Here is a 20495-nt window from a genome sequence, read left to right on the forward strand (position 1 = left end):
CCTGTGGATTAAATGTGGAATATGATAGCATTAGACATGTTCCCTGAAGGGTATATTACCATTAGCCAATAGGATTTTTGGTGGGTTTGTGTTAAATCTAAGTGTACTGGAAGTTGACAACAAGAAGTGTTCAAAACACAAAGCAGTACAGCAGGCAAACTCATCAGCTTTCCATACATGCTTGTTACGAGAAATTACTCCTCCAGGAATTTATGAATTCCAGTGCTTATCCTTGTGAGTGTTGCACTGCAAAAAAACACCCGTCCTTAAGGAGCTTCCTGGCAGAGGCCATTGCTGTGTACCTCCCACCAGCCATCTTTTCAGTTCTGCCGAGTCAAGACAGATGATGTCATACAGCTGTGTCGTCACAGCCAACTTGCAAAATGGAGCCTATAGTATTTTATTTCATGTACGACCAAATGCCCACTGCTATTGTGCTCTACTTCCAAAAGAATTTCTGGAGGAGGGCTACTGTTACAATAGCTGGCTACACTGCCAGTTTACACTAGAAAACATCTCCCTAGCATAGCTGAGAATCTCCAAGGGGAATATGCAGTTGGCTTCAAGTCACTTGCTCTCTGCAACACTGCAAAATAAGCCAAGTGGTTTTGATAACAAGTGGTTTTCTTTCGTTCAACACCCTGCCAAAACACATGTTGACAGCCAACAGAAAACAGGTAGAGCAGAAGCAGCTCACTATTTATGTCAGGCCGAATCCTGGATTCTGCAAGTACCACAATGACACCACAAGTAGGTTGCAAGAGTCACCTGGCAGAAACAGAGCTTCAGCTGCGATCTCTCTTGAGGAAAGATTAATGCTTTGCACAGAACAAAACTGCCTGCCTACTCTAGGAGTAGGCAAATGTTGGGGACTTTGTTACACGTGGCCTTTTTCCATGTCACACAGAAGATTCTTTCAAAAATTGCTCATCCGAATACAACCTTCAGAAGTTTCTCACTTCTGTTCCACCTTGAACACAGGTCAGCGCAGGAATTCTTGGCTGCTCCTCCTTTGTGTTATGTTTTCTTAGTTAATGACTTTTTTCCAGTTAGCTTGACTGGGCATCCCCAAGATATTAATGGAAAATAAAAAGAATCCTCAAAAAGCTCAAGTCAAAAAAAGGCAGTGCAGGTCAATGATGCCAAACCCCTGCCCATTTCTCAAAGGACTTCTCTAACTACTGTGAGAATGCTTGATAACTAAAGCAAGATTTATTTAGTCCAAGAGGTGTTGCGCAGAACTGCACTATAAAAGCAGGAGAGAAATCATTAACAGAAATAAATTCCAACCTTTAATTACTGTAAGCCTTTTACAAGTTCTGAAAGAAGAATTGACTTTCAGTGAATACAACTCTTCTGCACATTGTGTCCGTAAGTTTTCCACTCCTGGCATTCAGGTGCCTGCACGTACTCAGGATCAGAATACTTTGGCTGGGTTCTGCAGTTTGCCATCAGAGGGACATACGTGTCCAGAGTCACCCTGCAATCACAGGCACTGGGTAGGAGCTGGGAGCTGGGTAGGCCATCCCTCAGCTCCTTGAATGAAAGAGAATCCAGAAACACACCAAAGCAGTACAAGAAGGCAGCTCGACGGGACACTAAATAAGAGCTATGCATTAGAAGAGTGACAGTTAACTCTATCAGCAACTTCTTCCTTTGAACTACTGCCTGCAGCTTTTCTTTTTCTAATGATTTTCAAGCAATTACTTGTCATATTTGAAAGTAGGTACGCTTAGCCCACACAAAGAGCTTAGGAAAAATGGCGATCACTAGCAAACACTTTTACAAGGATGTTTTGGAAACCTATGTTCCCGTTTCTCAAGAAAGCAACAAGCAAATTTCATGGAAGGCTACAAAGTGGTTTCTGATTACTGCAGTGGGTGGAAACCGGCAGAGCTGAAGTGCAACCATCTCCTGACTGAATCTAAAGCTATTGTGATAGTTTGGTTTAATAGTTTGGTTCAGAATCTACTTAGAAGTCCTTTCAAACTAAAGTTTGTCCCTTTAAAAAGAAAGTAATGACAATTTAGTACCAAAGTTTCACTGCGAAGAAAAAGAGACCACTTGAAGACTCATGTTGCTGACACCTTCTGTCAGCTGAATAAGGCTTCCACTGATACGTTGTTCGCTGGAGCCTCTGTTTTGTAAGCTGCTTGGTCTCTGCTTCAGAGACCAAGACCAAACTCTAGGAGTCTTTAAAAAGGGTCTCCTTGTTAGAGGAAACCTGCACAGGATACAGCAGGACCTGGGTAAGGGAACAAGAGAGACAAGGGCAGTACTTTGAGGGTGCTAGGTGCTTTCTACCTTTGACAGTTAATGCTGCTAGGAATGTAACAAAATTCCTACTATATCTGCATGGTTAATAAGCAAAATAAAACTAGAGACTATGGCTAAAACAGCAAAAAGGCACAACACACCCATCTGTTTCTTCTCTCCTCCTACACATCACTATCAAAAGCATCTTCACTGGATGTACTTGGCAGAGGCAAGAGGCAGCCCAGTTCTGCACAGCCCTACTGCCATTTATACCATGAGATCTTCTGGGCAGACTGCAAACAAAGAGCAAATGTCAAAAGCTGTACCCTTGCCAGAGAGAACTACAGCTATGACCCAAAGCATTTAAACTAGTTTCATGCCCTGTATCTCTGTACCAAGTCAGCCCTGTATTAAGCACAGTGGAAACTGCAACAGCGTGATATTCCAAAGGTGCTGGTGTAAATAATGCAAGTCCGAGGAGCAGTACCAAAAGCCCCGCTAAAGGCTGTGGCATAATTCCACAAAGAGGGGCAGCTCATAGACATTCCTCAGCCATTACTTAAGTAGTGCAACAGCCAAATTCATTCAAGGAACAAGCAGGCCATATGCTACCCTTCGATGAGAAAAAAATCAGCGTTGGCATCCTCTTTTACTTTAGAAAGTGTGACATGTGCCCGTAGTCTCCTGTTGAACAGCCTTCTGTCTCTTGTTGGATGGCCTTCCTTCCCCTCTGCTCACCATGAAGACATGAAGGCAGGAATAGCAGAAATTCTGAGAGAGCTATCAACAAATTTAACAAGAGTTAACACTTTGATGAAGACTTCCTGGCCTTGAGCATCTCATTCACAGGTTTCTGATCTACTAAAGCTTCAGATACAATCCCTTCATTTTCTGTATTCATTCTGAAAACACAATCCAAGCAGCCTTCAGGAATATGCCCTTCTCTCCCAGAGAGAAAGCACCAAGCATGAAACCAGTGATTAATTCTTGTCAATTCAGCACTTGCGAGACCACGCTTGGAGTGCTGTGTCTTGGGTTTGGGCTCCCCAGTACAAGACAGACATTGACATACTGGACAAAACCCAGCAGAAGGGCATCAAGATGGTCAGAGGGCTGGTGCACACAAGGTACAAGGAGAGGCTCACAGATGGGTTTGTTTAGCTTGAAGAAGGGAAGACTGGAGGAGTGTGTGTGTGTGTAATTTATTGCTGTTTTCAGCTGTGTAATGGGAGGATATCAAGAAGATGGAAACAGGCGTTTTCCTCAAAGGCACACTATGAAAGGATACGGAGCAATGGACACAAATAGCAACTTCTGCAAATTGCAGGGAGGTATCAGGAAAAAGTTTTTCACAGCAAGGATAGGTCAGTCATTGGGACAGGAGCCCAGAGAAAAGGGAATCTCCGTCCCTGGAGATACTGATAACTCAACCGAACAAGATCCTCAGCAGTCTGATCTAATCTGACATTCGATCTGATACTGAGGTTGGCCCCGTTTTGAACAAAGACTCCCTTCAGCATTAAATATTCCATCGTTCTTGATCATTGAGCTGAACAGCTTCCTTGCAAAAAGTGAAGTAATTGTATCTGAGGAATCTGGGCTTAGCCACAGGGGTTAAAATCCAATACCCAGGACAGAGATAAAAAAACCCCAACAAACCTATCCCAGAAGACTTAATCACCTGCTACATATTAGACCAACTACTTTACACATTGATGCAGACTAATCAAAACCAGGGCAGCCAAGTGTAACAACCAACTGACACTACCCTCAGTTCACTCTCAGAACCATGGGTTGAAAAAGGATTCAAGGCAGCTGTGTCTTGCTTCATCTTTTACATTCCTAGAACTGGATGCCATAACAGCATCCAAAGGACAACGGTGACACTAGTGGATGCTGCTAACCGAAAGACTCCATTTTTGGGCACAAGGTACTTGAGACACCAACTGCAGGACACGTATAAACAATTACTCTAAGAATTGGTTATCTGCTGCTGAAAGAAACAGATCCGCAGTGATATTTAGCAAACTGGCCATGAGAGTGTGATCTGACAGCGAGATTTCCATAGGAAAGCAGTTTTAACAGCCTGAATGACATATTATCATTCTTCCCTATCAGAAAAATAAGAGTACATAAGAGCTAAAAGTAAAACCAGAGTTTTCTTTACTGCTGTTAGCCTGAAAACTTGGGGATGCAATGTTAGCATAAAAGGAGACAGAGAGCAAGAGACTTCCAATGTAACTTCAGGCATCCTTTATAAAAATACTCTCTGTGGTCTATCTTCATATTCTGTCACTAAGTTTCACGAAGGTCTACACATAAATGTGTCTGCAGTGACCCTCTGTTTACAGCTGCTGTTATTCTCAAGGAACACCCCAATATTTGGTATGAGGAACCTGTTGCAACAGAAATGCCCTCAGATAACATAGCATTACAGTTCTGTTACACAGCTCTTCTCACTTCACTGCATTTCCCTGATGAGAGGAAGACCTATTTGGAAACATATCCAGAAATCAGCAATGACATAGAGCAGCACAAAAGAAATCCCTGTCAGTCAGCCTTGGATTTTGATCACAACGAGCTTCCAGGAGAGTGTAATCCAGCTAAGCAGAACCTGGACATGGAATGATCAAGTGAAGGGCAAGGAGGGCACTGTGAAAAGCACGGAGGGAAATCCACAACTGGAGAGAAACCTTTGGTCAGGAAGGAGAACCAGAAAAGGCAAGATTGCTGGGGAATGGGAGTGAGGGAAAGTGTTTTCTAGGAAAAAAAGCCAAAACTGACTCAAGAGTGGCCTACCTGGGTGGGAGGCCTCTGGATCGTAGATAGTTCTTTTCCCAAATGAGAAGCACGAGGCCAAAGGACCAAGAGCAACTGGGAACCTCCTACACTGCTGCGGTGATTCAAAACCCTGTGAGCAAGAGGGACATAGAAACCCAGCATCGTTGGGTTGCACTGCCTTGTCATAAAATGAGCATTTGCAGGGCATATTGTGTGCATTGTTTCTCCTACCTTCTGTTAAGTTTCTGCTATAGGTGAGCAAAGTATGCCAGACTAACAAAACCAAGATAACTAGACATGGAGGATGTTCTTGGAAGGTGCAGGAAAAGAAAAATGAATGTGAAATGCGGACTGACACTGGGTGCCTTAAGCAAATGCCAAAACCACCCCCCCTTCAGTTACTGTAGTTCCAGTCTGCTCATTTTGTAAGCAAAAGCTGAGAACCAAGCATGAGTAGATAAATGTATGGCAGAAAACCCCACTAGACAAGAAATTTTACCATACCCCTTTAACTTCTTTTAACAAGACTTTTATTATTATGTTTAATCAACCATTCATCTGAAATCCTAAAACTCTTCTGGAAAATGGGAATCACAAGGAAAAGTTCTGATGAACAACTCTAGCACTTTATACTGCTTGTCAGCTCCCAGAAAACACCACTGTTTCTTGCATAGATGAGAAGAAAAACAGCATTACGTAACTCAGTGTATTAGTACTAGAAATAAAAGGACCAAAATTTGAGTTTGGATGAATCCCCAACAATCTTAACCTCTACAGAAACTGTATAAATCATGGGCAGAACTTACAAGTTTGCAATGCCAACTGTGAACGTTTTTTATGTTCTGCACTTAAAAAGGAGCACATAACTAGCCAATAACTTGTAAATTGAAAATTGAAAAATGAGTGGAAGGCTTTGTACACTTAATGGCTGTAGAGATAACGTGCACTAAATCTGCAAATACGTCCCCCATTATTCCCCCCACCCTCATCTACAACACTGAAACAACATTACCTTTTATGGTTAACATTACCTTTAATGTCTCGATGAACAATACCATGTTCATGTAGTACATTGATAGCAATCGTGATTTGCTTTGAGTAGAGCCTAATGACATGCTCCTGAAGGCCCAGTTTTGATACCTCCTCCAGAGTGCCCTCATCACAGTACTCCATGAAGATGTACATTTCTTCCTGTTGTGGGAACCAAACCAGATTTCATTGGGTTTTGTTGTTTTGGGGTTGTTTTTTTTTTTTCTTGGTTTTTTAAACACTGAATTAGGATCAAGTTTTCCTTCCATCCTTCATTGTTTATGAAAAGAGTAATGGAAGTACCATGTAATGTTGTAATGGAAGTACCTCTTACCATGGAATATCTAATAAATCATCTCTTCAGAACTCTATGCTCTTGGGTATGCTTCAATCTAATATATTCTATTGCACAGCTATGGAAAAATCTCTGCCACATGTCTATCTGCATCATTTCTAAGTAACTGATACTATTTGGTGGTATAAAATATGTTACTTTGGCATCAACCAAAAAGCACTTTGGAAATCTTGTAGGTTTATTATGCAGAAATACAAAACGATCCTTTGCATATTTAGAAAAAAGGCAAAATGATGGTTTGGGCTTGTGGTGGTTGGTTTTTTTTCCTCTCTCCTAGTTCCTGCAATATCATGTGTTGATTTCTTGGGGAGGGCAAGTTTTTTGTTGTTGTCTGTGGCTTGAACAAGCATGCCAACTCTAACTCACTTTAAGGATAAGTTAGGTTCTTGTTCCCTTTCTCTGTCTCCAAGCCCAGCCAATTTCAGCCAGACTTAATTAATACAAAAAGATGGCAAAGACACTAAGCTCTTAGAACTAGCCGAGAAACCAATGATACAGGGGCACAGACATCCAAAGTTGTGTCCCCAAGTAAATAAATGCAGACAGAAAGCAGCCTTTGTCCCCTTCTAAACCAGCAATGGGTCAGCAAATCAACCCATTCATACTGAGCAAATCAGTCAAAACCACACATCACTTTCCAGCCAGACACCAGGCGTCCTGTTCCCTGCCCACCTCACTGAGTAGAGATACATGAAGGACCTGAGACTCACAGGGGAAGGTGGGAAGGGCACGTGGGAAGCAGAGAGCAATAAAAAGTAGGGTATCTCAGCATGCAACGCTGCAATCCAACTCCGTAAGAAAACCAGACTTCATTAGTTCTTCTGCTCAAGCAAGAAAACTCGTTTTTTTTCCTTCTGAAGAGATGCTAGCTGAATTCCAGAAGATCTGCTTCCTTAAGATACTTGTCTCGCATCAGAATTTAAACACCAGCACAAAATTTTTTTCAGGAATCAACAAGATATTGGTACAACTTTTTCTGCTCGAGTCTTTACCTACATGCAGAAGTTAGCATACTGTGTATGACATAGCTTGCTTTTAGAGCAGTTAAACAGAGTAGCATTACGGAATAGCTCCAGCATGACTCACTCTATTCACTTATTGTGAACCTTCTCTGTTTATGTGCCAGTTCCAAAAAATTTCTCCAAACTATGTTTCAGAGACTTCAACCTTCAGAGGAAGACAGACACACTACAATTCACAGAGATATCCAGATAATAAAGCTAAACTAGAAAGTTCTCAAGTAAAACCTCCATGATCCAAAGCTTCTTAAAATTTTCTCTCTGCCCTATAAAAAAGCCCCAATAATTTATGTTTTCTTACCCTATGGAGCTCCACACCAAAATAACGAACAAGATTAGGGTGTTTGATGCCTTCAAAAATCTTCAGTTCATCAGCTGTTTCTTTGATGGTTTTGTGATCATTAGGTTGAAATCTTATCTGCAAGAAAGATTTTTCATTATTTTGCCACTATTTCAAATTACTAAGGAAAAAAAAATACCCCCTAAAAAACCCCCAAAACCCCACAATCCAAAAAACCCATCCTAAACACAAACACAAACCAAGAAAACAGCTAAAAAGCTATTTTTTTTAAAAACAGCATCATCACACAAAAAGCCCCAAAATACCACCCCACCATCCCCAAACTTAAACAAAAAAGAACAAACTATTTTTTGAAAATTACATACAAATATGATGATTTATAAACTTCTTAAGAGCAAAATGCTGTTACTTAAATGTATAAATACACACATGTATGCACATATATATATATCTCTTCTGAGCTTGCCTTCTAGCTTAAACGTGGTAGATAGACACAGTACAAGAGAATCTGAAAGTAACATCAGTGAGAGCTATCATTCAAGAAAGACTAGTTGCCAGGTACTTCATCAACGGAGATTCTAAGGGATTTCTTTGAGGGGTTTCTTCATTGAGAATGAGGCAGCTGCAAGGAAAAGGTGTGGCATGGAACAAATACAATCATAAAGGTTTTGATGAAGGAAACAGGTTTTCATTAGTTCTCCTACAATATGTTGTGACGGATTTTTCATGGAAGAAAAAAATACCACGTCTTCTGAAAAACTGATTTAAAGCTTCTATTCACACAAAGATACGCAAAATGCATAGCAAATTATGCAAGATGTGATTTTTACCATATTGGTAGAAAGCAGAAATTTCATTAATTGAGTACAGGACAACTGCTAGAGAAATAAATGCACATGTTCTACTTTTGGTTGCTAGGATGTTCTGATCGGTTTTGTTCTGTATAACAATTCCAGGATACAGTTAGTACTCAAACAGTGGTAAAATTAAATACATGGAGATTACAAAAAGGTGACAAATGACATTCAAGTGTTTTATGTATTTCCTAACACTTCAAAGTTGCAATACTATGTATTTGTAGTAAAGCTTGTCCACTATAATTTGTAGAGATTTTAACGACACTGTGGTTAAGGCAGTAAAGTCTGAAGAAATCTCAGGGGGCATGGGGAATGCAATGTTTTTAACCAGTTTAAAAATAAATAAAGAAGTCTTCTCCCAAGGTACTCTTAAGGAACTCCAGAAAAGCCTTTTATTTGGAAGATGCACTTTGCATTTAAGCCCACAGTGGGGAGGCAGGGAATGTTTCTTGGTGAAATAATTCTGGAAGTTAAAAATACTACAGGAAAAGGCAGCATACTGTATATTTAGCCTACTAGTGAAATGTCTGTCAAACAAGGTCCATTTCACTTATTTGAACTTCTGCTAAAGAGCACACACATGCTAATCTGTAAAAAGGACCTGCATCCAGAAAGCAACTTTGAATTCCAGAAACAGAGAGTGCTACTGATGGGGGGAATAATGTTATTTCATCAGGAGAAAACAAAAAAACCCCACCCAAAACACAAAATCACACAAGCACAACAACATCAAAATTTCAAGTGTTGGTATTAGTTAGTCAGTGAATGAGTACAGTACAAGAAGTTATGTACAAGCCTAGTCTTGCTTTTCCACACCTTTGAGATCACATACTTATTGTGTGTGTGGAAGAACTGGCTCATAAAAATGTAACTGCTCTAGCATCAAATGGCTGGCATGGTAACTGTTGTGAACAGTTGATGCTTGCAGTTGCCTGAAGACGTAGAAATGCAATAAAACTAAGCAATAAAAATATCTTAAAAAACAAGGTGCTGTAGGGAAAACGGATCTCTACGCCTACACAGCTTTACTTACTTCTATCCTGAAAATCAAATTTTCTGTACCCACCAGGTTAGTCAACAGTTTTGTGACTCAGCCTAGCTCACTTAAACTACAGGCGAAGCTGAAAAACATCTGATGTGACACTTCCTATCTTTTTATCTAAGGAATGAAGAAAAAAAGGAATAAAATGTGAAACGAAATACTGCAAAGTAAAATATAAGTTTGGGTACAGTCTTCACTAATCAGAAAACTCTTTCCAAAATAATTTAAGATCTCTTAATGGGAGTTCGCACATATTAAGAAAGCATTCATTAAGTTCACAAAACCCCTATGAGATTAGTAAAAAAACATTATCTATTTTACATACATTTAAACCAAAAGTTGTAAACTGAAAAGAAAAAGCTTAAGCAACTTAAGGAGGAACAGCAGATGTGGCTACATGAATAAACAATTTGTCTTCCCATCCTTTCACAGTTAGCTAACAACTCTTCAGAAATCCTTAATGCCTGCTAAGACATGCACGTTTTGTTTGGGAAAAAAACCCAAGGGCAGCAGTGATTCTTGTATACAGAGTACTCACTTCCTTCATAGCCATCAGCTCTCCAGTGTCAACACTGATACAGGTATAGACCTTCCCATACTGGCCTTCACCTGCAGAATTAAAATAAAATAAGAATAATTAATTACACTACATTCAATAAGCAACATGTACATCAACTGCAATAAGAAAACATCACTGAAAATTGAGCTTGCCAAGGTCATTTACCTTTATTTTCATTTAGAATTTCAGGTAGCTTTTAACCTGTAACACTTAATGGTACATTCATAGTCCTGAGTTTGAGCTGACTAAAAAGTAGAAACATTACATTAACAGGCTGACCTGAAAGAAAACGTCTCATGAATATGAGGGTTTTCCCCACAAATCCCAAACCAGAGAGGAAACAATGACCATATGGGGGAAAACGATGATCATATGGGTGAAACAACAATATTGGTGAATTAAACAAAACCCAAAGTTTGTGCTCATTTCCATTCATATTTCTGGTTCTTCCAAAAGCAGAACTCAAACATTTTATAGGGTTAAACACATGCAGGAATCACAGGATCATACCTAAGTAATTGTCCTAACCAAAACCTTCTCCTCCTTTGTTTCTTGTTATTTGACCAGTGAAAACTTCACTGAAGTTCTACATAAAGGAAATCCTAGCTGCAACAGAATTTTGTATTTTAACATTCTGATTTCTGTAAAGCTACCTATGCAGAGACCCAAAATTTCAAAAGATAGTCTTAGATTTCCTTCAAAAACACTAAGCTTGGTATTTCAGCCTGGTAAATGAAGGTATAATGAACGTACCAATTTTGTTTCCCCTCTGCCACTTGAAAGTCACTTTTCTCAAACCTACATGCATGACATTATCATAAGATTTCGGTGTGTCACAAACTTGGCCAATGATGTTCTTCCTCCTCATCTCTCTGTATCTCCTTTCTTCAAACAATTGAACAGACTTTTGAACAGCTTCAATCGGTGCTTGCTTGGAAGCAGTGTCTAAAAAGAGTGATGAACAATTTCCTTGATTGAGAAATATTCACTGTATTTATATTTTGTTACCTTTTGATATCACGTGAAGTGACTTGAGTTAGAAGACAACTATTTTGTGAGTCTAATTTAAGATGTAGGAAAAGAATAAAACATTTTAGCAACAACATATGAAACTATCACTTATTAATCGCATATGAAACTAAAGTAAAATGAGAATACTAGTACTTTTCTAATCATCTCTTTCTTGATTCAAGTAAATTAAACGTATGAAATGCAATGCGCTTGTTTGCATTTGGCCTGTAACTAACCACTGATAGTGGAAGTATGTTAGGGTCATTAAGAGCACCAAGGAAAGGAGGACAGGTAAGGTTTTGCTCTACAGAGATATGAGAGGTTGCTTGGAAAATTCACAGCATCTGTTATTTCAAAGATTTAGAGGTATTGGATAACTCCAGCTTTCAAGTCTTATCACAAAACAATCCTACTGAGGCCAGAAGAAATCTCAGGGTGGCATTAATTTATCCCCTCCTTGTAAAGCACAAAAATTACACCTGTCACTGTTGACAGACAGCAGTCTAACCTGTTTCTAACAACCTCCAAAAGCTGGAGATACTGATACTCCCAAATGATACAATCTACTGCCCACCTATAATTAATACCACTTCATCTACACTAAATCTGCCTTGCTGTAGTTTTAAACCAAAATCTTTGTCTTATTCACAGTGGACAGTAAGACCAGTTCCCACTTGTCCTGGTTTCAGCTGGGATAGAGTTAACTATCTTCCTACTAGCTGGTACAGTGCTATGTTTTGAGTTCAGTATGAGAAGAACGTTGATAACACTGATGTTTTCAGTTGTTGCTAAGTAGCGTTTAGACTAAAGTCAAGGATTTTTCAGCTTCTCATGCCCAGCCAGCGAGAAAGCTGGAGGGACACAAGAAGTTGGCACAGGACACAACCAGGGCACCTGACCCAAACTGGCCAACGGGGTATTCCATACCATGGGACGTCCCATCTAGTGTATAAACTGGGGGGAGTGGGGGCGGGGGATCGCCGCTCGGGGACTAGCTGGGTGTTGATCGGCGGGTGGTGAGCAATTGCACTGTGCATCATTTGTACATTCCAATCCTTTTATTATTGCTGTTGTCATTGTTATCATTATCATTATTAGTTTCTTCTTTTCTGTTCTATTAAACTGTTCTTATCTCAACCCACAAGTTTTACTTCTTTTCCCGATTTTCTCCCCCATCCCACTGGGTGGGGGGGGAGTGAGTAAGCGGCTGCGTGGTGCTTAGGTGCTGGCTGGGGTTGAACCACAACACCACTGTAGTAGTCTTCTACGAATTTTCAAGTTTTCCCTCATTCTTCTTTTCTAGTTCAAACAAACTCAATTCCTTCAGTGTTTATGTTCCAAACAGAAAATAAGCCTTCTAGATTTCAGAAAAAATTTTTGCTGTTTTTCCTGTGTTCTGAGCCACATGAGAGACCAGTTTTTATGTGACAGAAAATTTTTTCCTAATGCTTCATGAGGTTCCACCCTGCCAGAATGTATGCAAGCAAGCTACACTTATCATCTGTACAGTATAGGAGTCTCAGAAGTAATCAAGTTACTTTAAGTTTCATGAAATTAAGCAGCAGGACAGAGAGGAAGGGCCCCATAACAGCCTTGAATTTGGGAAACAGTGTAGGATTACATGCTGTTAGACACCCAAAAGAAAATCCCACGCTGGGGAGAGAGCTTAGGAAGTGAGGAAGTGCTTCCTAGTGTCATGCAATTCATAATTGGGCACTGAATAGGGACAGCAAACTTCTGTAATTCCTATAGTAATGAATGTACTCATTTTGTAGAACGCTGCTAAGTATCTTTCAGTTTCTGAAAAGATGTAACTTTTATGAAGTTTAATTACTCCCACCTCAGAGAGTACACCTTGTGATTTTGTTAGCAGTATCTTCTATCTGCAATCAGGATTTTATTTTTTCCCCTTCCTGTGTACAAAGCTGTGAAAACCTCTTCACAATCAGCATTAAGAATCAACCTTTTATTACAGCACTAGTTTAACAGATCTTACATTATAGTGACTCCTAAACACCTACCTTTGGTCTGGTTGATTAAAGTTCTGAGCTCCCAACTGCGCCGGGATGAGCCACTTGAATCTCCTTTTGGATACGATGGTTCTAGAGAAATAACACTGTGAGCATAAAAGTGGCTTTATCTCATATTAAGGATTATGCCACTATATTCAGCAGAAACTGAGATCTTACATATCAGGACTAATACACCATATAAGTATATGAGGCAACCATATAGCAGTGGATGCTCTTGAATTAAAAAATGACTTATCTTTAGAAAACAAATTATGAAAGCTATTCTGAAATAGGATTTAATTTATACGGGAACAGAGATTTCCTTCCACAATTGAGGAAAGCACTTCAAGTCAGGGCACTCAGAATCAAATATGTAAGAAATCTGTAGGAAAACAATCTTCTAAGGTTCCTTAGAAAAAGACCTGTATTCATTCCAACCTAAGCCTGTTTCCCATTCATACAGATACATAAAAAAGGGCATAAGCACAAGGCAGACAATATTTTCAACATCTGCTTAAAAAAAACCAAACCAAAACCATCCCACACACTCCTTAGTATAAATTTTTAAGGCATTTCTTTCTTCGAAATCGACTTCATTTTGCAGGATGACCACAGTATCAACTCTACTTCACTTGCTATTTTGTACTTCATTTTAATTTGCACAGAACACACTATCTTAACAATCAATGTTACAAAGTATTTATTGTAATAAACACCACATAAAGAGGGGCTGGGGAAACCTGAAGGAGGAGCCCTGATGAGGGCATCAAGTCACATACCCTATTATTCCTTCTTCCAGGATTCAAATAACAGCAAGTATTTGTAAGATGAATACTGCACTGGTAGTTATAAGACAGGATAGAAAACTCTCCACTGTCCTGATGGGTCCAGTTTATATCTCATTAACAGCATTTAGAAATTTAATATTGAATAGGGTATGTAATTCAGCAATCATGTCACTCGTTTCATTTATAACACTGTAACTTAGTAAGACACCAGGAAATTCCTTCAGGTACAATTCAGAAACAGTATGAAAGGCAAGAGAATAGTGGGTACGTCTGAAAATAGAAGAACTTTCTCTGACGATATAAGCCTAAAACTTAAAAATCTAAGATTTTTGAATGGGAAAAGGTGAAAAAAAATTTTGGAGAGAGTAAGAACTGGGAACAGAGAGATATATGTTAGTGACATAAATCATCTGCACATCCAGGTCACAATCTGTTACTGTGACAATCACCTTCTCGCTCTTCAGTGGGACTGGAGTGACGACTAAGGGATCTGAACTGCAACTCAGCTGCTATTGAAGCCAATCGATCATTTTCAGGGACACTGGAACCCCTGTTAAAAAGAGCCATTGTACTAATTAACTTAGCATTGCACTAGATAACTACTAGTGACAATTTAACTGCAGTTTTAAAGAGAAAGAACCTCTGAAGCCTGGGACATGAACCATGAAAGTAACATGAAAGAAAACCTGACGCCAAGAGGCAAACTGAAAATCCTTTCTGTGGTATTTTTCCCCCAAATGAAGACTTTTTACATAATTTTAGTTATGCCACTCTATGAAAAAACCCGAAGCTTCAAAAGCATAAACTACTTGAAACTCTTACTTGTCCATAACAGAATCCAGTTTAATGACTTGTAACATACTACTAAGGCAGCTGCTGCAGGATGCAGCTGGTGCCAGGTTTGGATATACAATCAGAAGTGATTCAGCTGGGTGATAATGTGAGCCACATTATCAGATGGAGGGTGGTAACTGAATTCATATGCTCCTAGCGTGCTGCAAATACAGTCATAGTCCATAGTCGTTAAGTCAAAACTAGTGGGAAGAGCCACAAGCCAGCTGACAGGAAGGACAGTGTTAAATGACAGCAGCTTGACTGCTTGGAGGCCCTCTACCAGACAGCACAGAATAGAGTTAAATACCTCAGATTAAGACCCAGATGAATAAGCACGCTGAAGAACGATACTGACAGAAATGAGTCTTAAATCCTTAAATCTTCAGGCACCTTTCCCCAGCCCAAGACTTTGATCAATCCACCCATATTTTAGAGCCATAAGTTCCTCGTGGCAGTCTTTCTACAATAAGTCCCTTTTGGACAAGGCTCCCTTTCAATTTTTAAAGCATGGTGGGGAAGAGCTGTGACTGATGCCTCCTTTGACATAATGCTTTAGGGGTATGAGCTAAACATTACTGGAAAGCAGGGAACATTGTCAAATCCTTCACTGAAAGCTAACGACTACAAAAATATGAAATACACCTGGCATCACAAAGTGCACACACCTATGAGAGGACTTCCCTACAGCCCTAAAGTTGCTTCTGAATTGTATCCAATTATTACCTAATACTAGTATAAAAAAAAAAAAAAGACACAATCTTCACAATCTTAAGAACAGAAGCCAAAACCCAAGACACCGTATTCCCATGCAAACGTTCTCAATACGATCTTTGCTTTGGAATCCCTACTACTGCCAACTAGATCTTTTTAAGTTTGAGAAGGAACTGAAACTGAACTAGTGAAAATCCTCAGTACTCTTCAGGAAGTTGAGATTTTAATCAGCAAGAAGGCTGACGTTATTCTCAGCACACACAGAGCAACAATTCTAGATGCACAAAGAGCTTAAAAACAAGCCAAGCTAAACTACCTCTAAAATGAGGCAGTAGCTGAACAGAGGACCTTAAGTATCATAGCTTTGAATGCAGGTGTCTAAAATCCATTTCAGGCATGTCTTAGCCACACAGATCTTTTACTGTTTGTGTCCAGAAAGACTGTGTGCATGTTATTAGGCAAAGAAAAACAGCAAAAGAGAAGACAACTTGCTAAATTTCTACTCCAGTCCTGGGTAAATATAAAATGATGAATAATAATTCCAGCTAGCTCAGAAATTAAAACATTTATAAAGGTCATTAGTATGAACATAGTGTAAATGTATAACCATCAGAAAGCTCAATGTAAACAACCAGGCACTGCTCCTTTGGATTTTACTTTCAAGTTATATTAAAATGATATTTTTTTTTCCCCAAAGAAAAACTTCAATAGAACTATGGTGGCATTTGTGCACTACGCACTGCCTAGTACAATTAATTTATCAAGTTCCTACATTAAATTTTTTACAGATATTTAATGCCTACAATCATGCAATAAATGTCTAAGGAGTTTCTGGAAAGTGTACAAAGTTTCTGGTTTTGTGCTATTCCAGCAGCTGGACCCCACGCTTCTTGCATACAAAACCACAAAACACTTTTTCTTGATCCAACAGATTCCATTTCTCTTTTGGAGCACAAATAAATGACATCCATAATTAAGACTACAATGTGTTAAAGTTTGCAAGTTTCTTTTAACTATATTTGAACCAGAAATTCACTAAAAATATATTACATTGTAATATTTTGCCTTCCTCAATAAACAAAACCCCTAAAAAACCCCAACAGCCTCCAAAAATCTGTCTCTGCTTTAATAATTTTTTCTTGAAATTCTTCCTAGGTAATACAGGGGGTTAAGTGATGCTACTTAAAAATCCAGGCAGTGCATAAAAAAAAAAAAAAAATAATCATGGGGTATTTTATTAACAACCATCAGAAAAGTAAAAACTGAGAGCTCTAAGAAAAATACAAGTCTTTGAAAAACAGGCCTTGGCAATTCGACTAAAATGCTGCATTCAAATCAACTGTCATGTTACAATCCATGAAAGTATTACGTGCTTGACTGCAACTAAGAAGTAGAATTCTCATTTTTCTTCCTAATGACTATCTTCTTGAACTAGAAGAAACTGTCAAAACGCCAACCTTCACACTTTGACCAATATTTGTGTGGGACATACATGCAGAAAACCTTAAAAGAATATACCACTGTATTCAAGTCTGTCAAATTATAAATCTGACAGTTGCATTGAGTAGTATAAATCACAACAAAGCCTACAAGTATTAAAAACTAGCCTTCCATCTCACTCTCAAAAAATTAACTAACTTCAAAGATATGCCTTGGCTTAAAATGCTGTACATATTCTACAAAAAATCCCCTTCATATGTTGTGTAAAGACTAATTATCAAATAAAAAAGTTTTGCATTTTCAAAATCATAAATACTAATTAACCATCACCCTGTCAGCTTATAAAGCTGCCAGAACCTCTCAGTGAAAATTCTCTAGAATGCTACTTAGATGAAAAAGGCTTTTCAAGTGCATAGTGCTGCAGACTACTGCCTACTCTGTCTTTTTCAACAGGAGGCTTAAAACAGAAGCATGAAGGATATATAATAAATACACATAGTTTGAATGACAAAAATTCAGGATGTGTTTTCAACCAAAAAAAACTGGCCCAGACTCACAAGCTGTACATCTAGAGGCTACTGTAGGGTGCAAGTCACATCTTATCATAAAAATAAACTGAGAAGAAGAATTGCAGGAAAGATTTTATATAAAAAGTGGCAACTTAGTTCCATCTTAACGCACGCTTCTGCTGCGCATCTGGTAACAAATCTACAAACCATATGATGGTTTGCTGGCTAACAACTGAAAATTATTTATTAAAAAAATAAATGATTCATAATCAAGGCATATCTAAGTTTACTTTGGTCACCAGCAATCTGTTGTTCCTTCACTACCTGTTCTTTGTTTTCTCTACAGCTGTGTGATACAGTCAGATCATGTGTCTCCATTCATACGAATCTCTTGTACAAGACAGCTTTTGGCACTCTGCAGTAGAAATGAGAATCCAAAAAGCTATTTATAAACCCTAAGATAATATCACTGTGTGAATAGTAGGATTTTTACAGTTAGGAGTGTGGGCGGGGAGTAAGTTTAGAGAACCTGGGAGACATGTTAATGGTCTGACTGTAGTATGGGAAGAAAGAACCCAACAGTCTGAAATACAACGGCCAAATCAGAAGCCAAAAAGCAAGAAAGATACTAACATAGGTCTGCCAAAAAATTCACTCGTGACCTCAGCAAACAGATGATACAGGTATGGTTTCTGTTACACATCCTTATACAGGAATACAGAAATGGTTTCTTTCATATTAAGTTTCTTCTGCACAACCCTAAGAAGCCAAAGATGTAGCAAGAAATTAAAAAAACCCTCCTGAAGTCTTATGTGTTTAATTTTGTGTTTGCCTCTATATAGTATTTCAAAATATATATGGCAGACAATAACAATACCAAAACTGTTAGCTAACATAAAAAAAAATATTAAATCCTCGGGCTTGTTTGCATGTCATCTTCGTGCAAAGTGTTAGTTATCAATACTAATTGTTTAGTAAAGTTATATCAATGAACTGACTGGCATACGTTAACTTCATGGACATTTTTATTGAGCAAATTTGTGATCTACGTCAGAACTGCATGCTTTAACTATCACACTGTTCAGACCTTTTAAATCTGAAAGTGGTCTTAATCATCTAAGACCTAAGATTTTGCTCAAGTCAAACATGAATGACAGAGCCAGCGGAAGACATGATGGGACGGAAAAGCACGGTGCAAATGATCTACTAGGATACAAGTACGCGGAAACAGTTATATGGGTGATGTAAGTAGAATGAGGCTGCTACATCATGGAGTGGAGCTACCTGGTATCATTTGCACTGCTGACAGGTTTGGGTTGAGCTGAGTCGCTACCGACGGGAGCGGGGCGACTGACAGCAACGCTGCAATGGTTCCGTGCATCACAAGGGACACTCCGTGTGCTGTGGCAAGAAAAAAAACTTAGGAAACAATTTTTAAAAAGTATGGATTTGAAAGTTTATTTTAAAAATAAAATTTTGCGGTGTGCATAATGAGGCCTGATTTTAAAAAGTTTTTCAAGTATATAAAGAGTTTTATGTGGAATAATTCTGTGTCTCAGAAGCTTATGGGCTGTCAACATGTACAATAATAATCTTCAAAATAAAAATCTCCAAATCTTTAGAGTAGTACTAGTTTCTGCCAACAGCTAAGCAACTTCAAAAAAAAATAAAATTCAAGTGTAAAGTTTGACACTGTGCTGATCTTCTTGAAAAATAAGGCCCTCTGTATAAAAATACGCATGGCAAAGTTCATTTTGAAATTTTTAAAAACTATTTTAGCATTAATTCTCATGTCAGCTCTTTCAAAGGGAAACAAAACCATCCATCGTTTTAAGCCTCTTCACAGCAGATTGGTAATGATGCAGAAATGCCACCATATTCCAGAATGCTACATTTTTAAGTCTCATCTATGCTAAACTACAGAAAGCACTGTCACGGGCATGTAAGCAGACATTCAAAGTGGGGAAGGAAATAAAAGTCTTGTTAATGAGCAGTTTTCACTGCATTAAAGCTTGTTACAGTGAAACATTGTTCTCGGGAAAGACAAAGGGGGTAAGAATGACTTCAAAGTGAGAAAGCATGCACCAATAACAACTGTAAAATAAAGGGGGGGTGAAAAAGAAACCATAGTCCTTAAAAGCACGTCAATAAAATTCAGATCACTAACATGCTAATTTTTGCTACCTGCTTTGCCCTCAACAGGAAAGAAAAGGTGTTCCACTCACTGACAGTCAGCATAGCCAAGAGAGGATAAACCAGTTTAGAACTCTGTACTAATGCTAAATACCTGAAGCCTTCAGGCGTGGGTATGATAAGATGAGGATTTGGTGGATCACTATGGCACCGAGGTACTTTTACAGGACGGGGACTGTTTCGATGAATAGCTGCAAACATAAAAAGGTAGCACGTTTACTCAGACGTCAGAAAAACTCTGTTAGGGCCATTTCAAGACACAAAATTAAAACAAATTCCTATTTTACAGTGTTAAGTGTGAACTGGCACATATTTTCTTATCCTTTAAGAAAAATAAAAATTATTCCAATTTTAAATAAATCAATTGTACGTATTAATGTTATTTATGTTATTTTATCACGGAACTCATCTGTAAAATAATGAAAATTCTCCACAGAATTAAAAACTAGCAATTAGAAGATGTAGTTTTAGTGAAGTAAGTACACATCTTCATTATTTCAACTTCACAGATTAAAGATGATTTGTTATCTTATTGCAAAATAACAAACCAAATAATAGTTAAAAAGCAAACAGCGTTATCATGTTCCTTTTGCATCACAATTAGTTTTCTCAGCCAATAACAGAAAACAAAATGAGCTGGGGAAAAAACTCACATATGACAGTTTTACCCATGCTAATGTCCCTCATGATAGTCTGCCCTTATAAGTGGTACAAAGGGACAGGGTCAAACCTAAAGGAGCCATCATCGTCCTCGTGCCTAGTTCATTCAGTGCCCATATGAATAGTCTGAAGCATCTT

General features: G+C 38.6%; 1 protein-coding gene across 11 annotated transcripts in view; it reads right to left on the minus strand.

Moving 5' to 3' along the window:
* Positions 1-20495, minus strand: part of MAP3K4 (mitogen-activated protein kinase kinase kinase 4) — a 79488-nt gene that overhangs the window by 2814 nt on the left and 56179 nt on the right. For 4 of the 11 annotated variants that reach the window (XM_069786905.1, XM_069786907.1, XM_069786902.1 and 1 more), the window contains exons 16-23: positions 19792-19888; positions 18789-18905; positions 14460-14560; positions 13232-13312; positions 10953-11144; positions 10179-10249; positions 7742-7858; positions 6069-6228 (exon numbers count right to left, since the gene is read on the minus strand). In XM_069786905.1, coding sequence (XP_069643006.1) covers positions 6069-6228; positions 7742-7858; positions 10179-10249; positions 10953-11144; positions 13232-13312; positions 14460-14560; positions 18789-18905; positions 19792-19888 — 936 coding nt within the window. Of the gene's footprint in view, positions 1-5055; positions 5168-6068; positions 6229-7740; positions 7992-8029; positions 8364-10178; positions 10250-10952; positions 11145-13231; positions 13327-14459; positions 14561-18788; positions 18906-19791; positions 19889-20495 lie in introns of those variants that run through there. The other 7 variants (XM_069786904.1, XM_069786903.1, XR_011325367.1 and 4 more) reach the window with 6 other exon arrangements.

Source organism: Haliaeetus albicilla, chromosome 7 (genome assembly GCF_947461875.1).
Source record: "Haliaeetus albicilla chromosome 7, bHalAlb1.1, whole genome shotgun sequence".
Classification (NCBI taxonomy): domain Eukaryota; kingdom Metazoa; phylum Chordata; class Aves; order Accipitriformes; family Accipitridae; genus Haliaeetus; species Haliaeetus albicilla.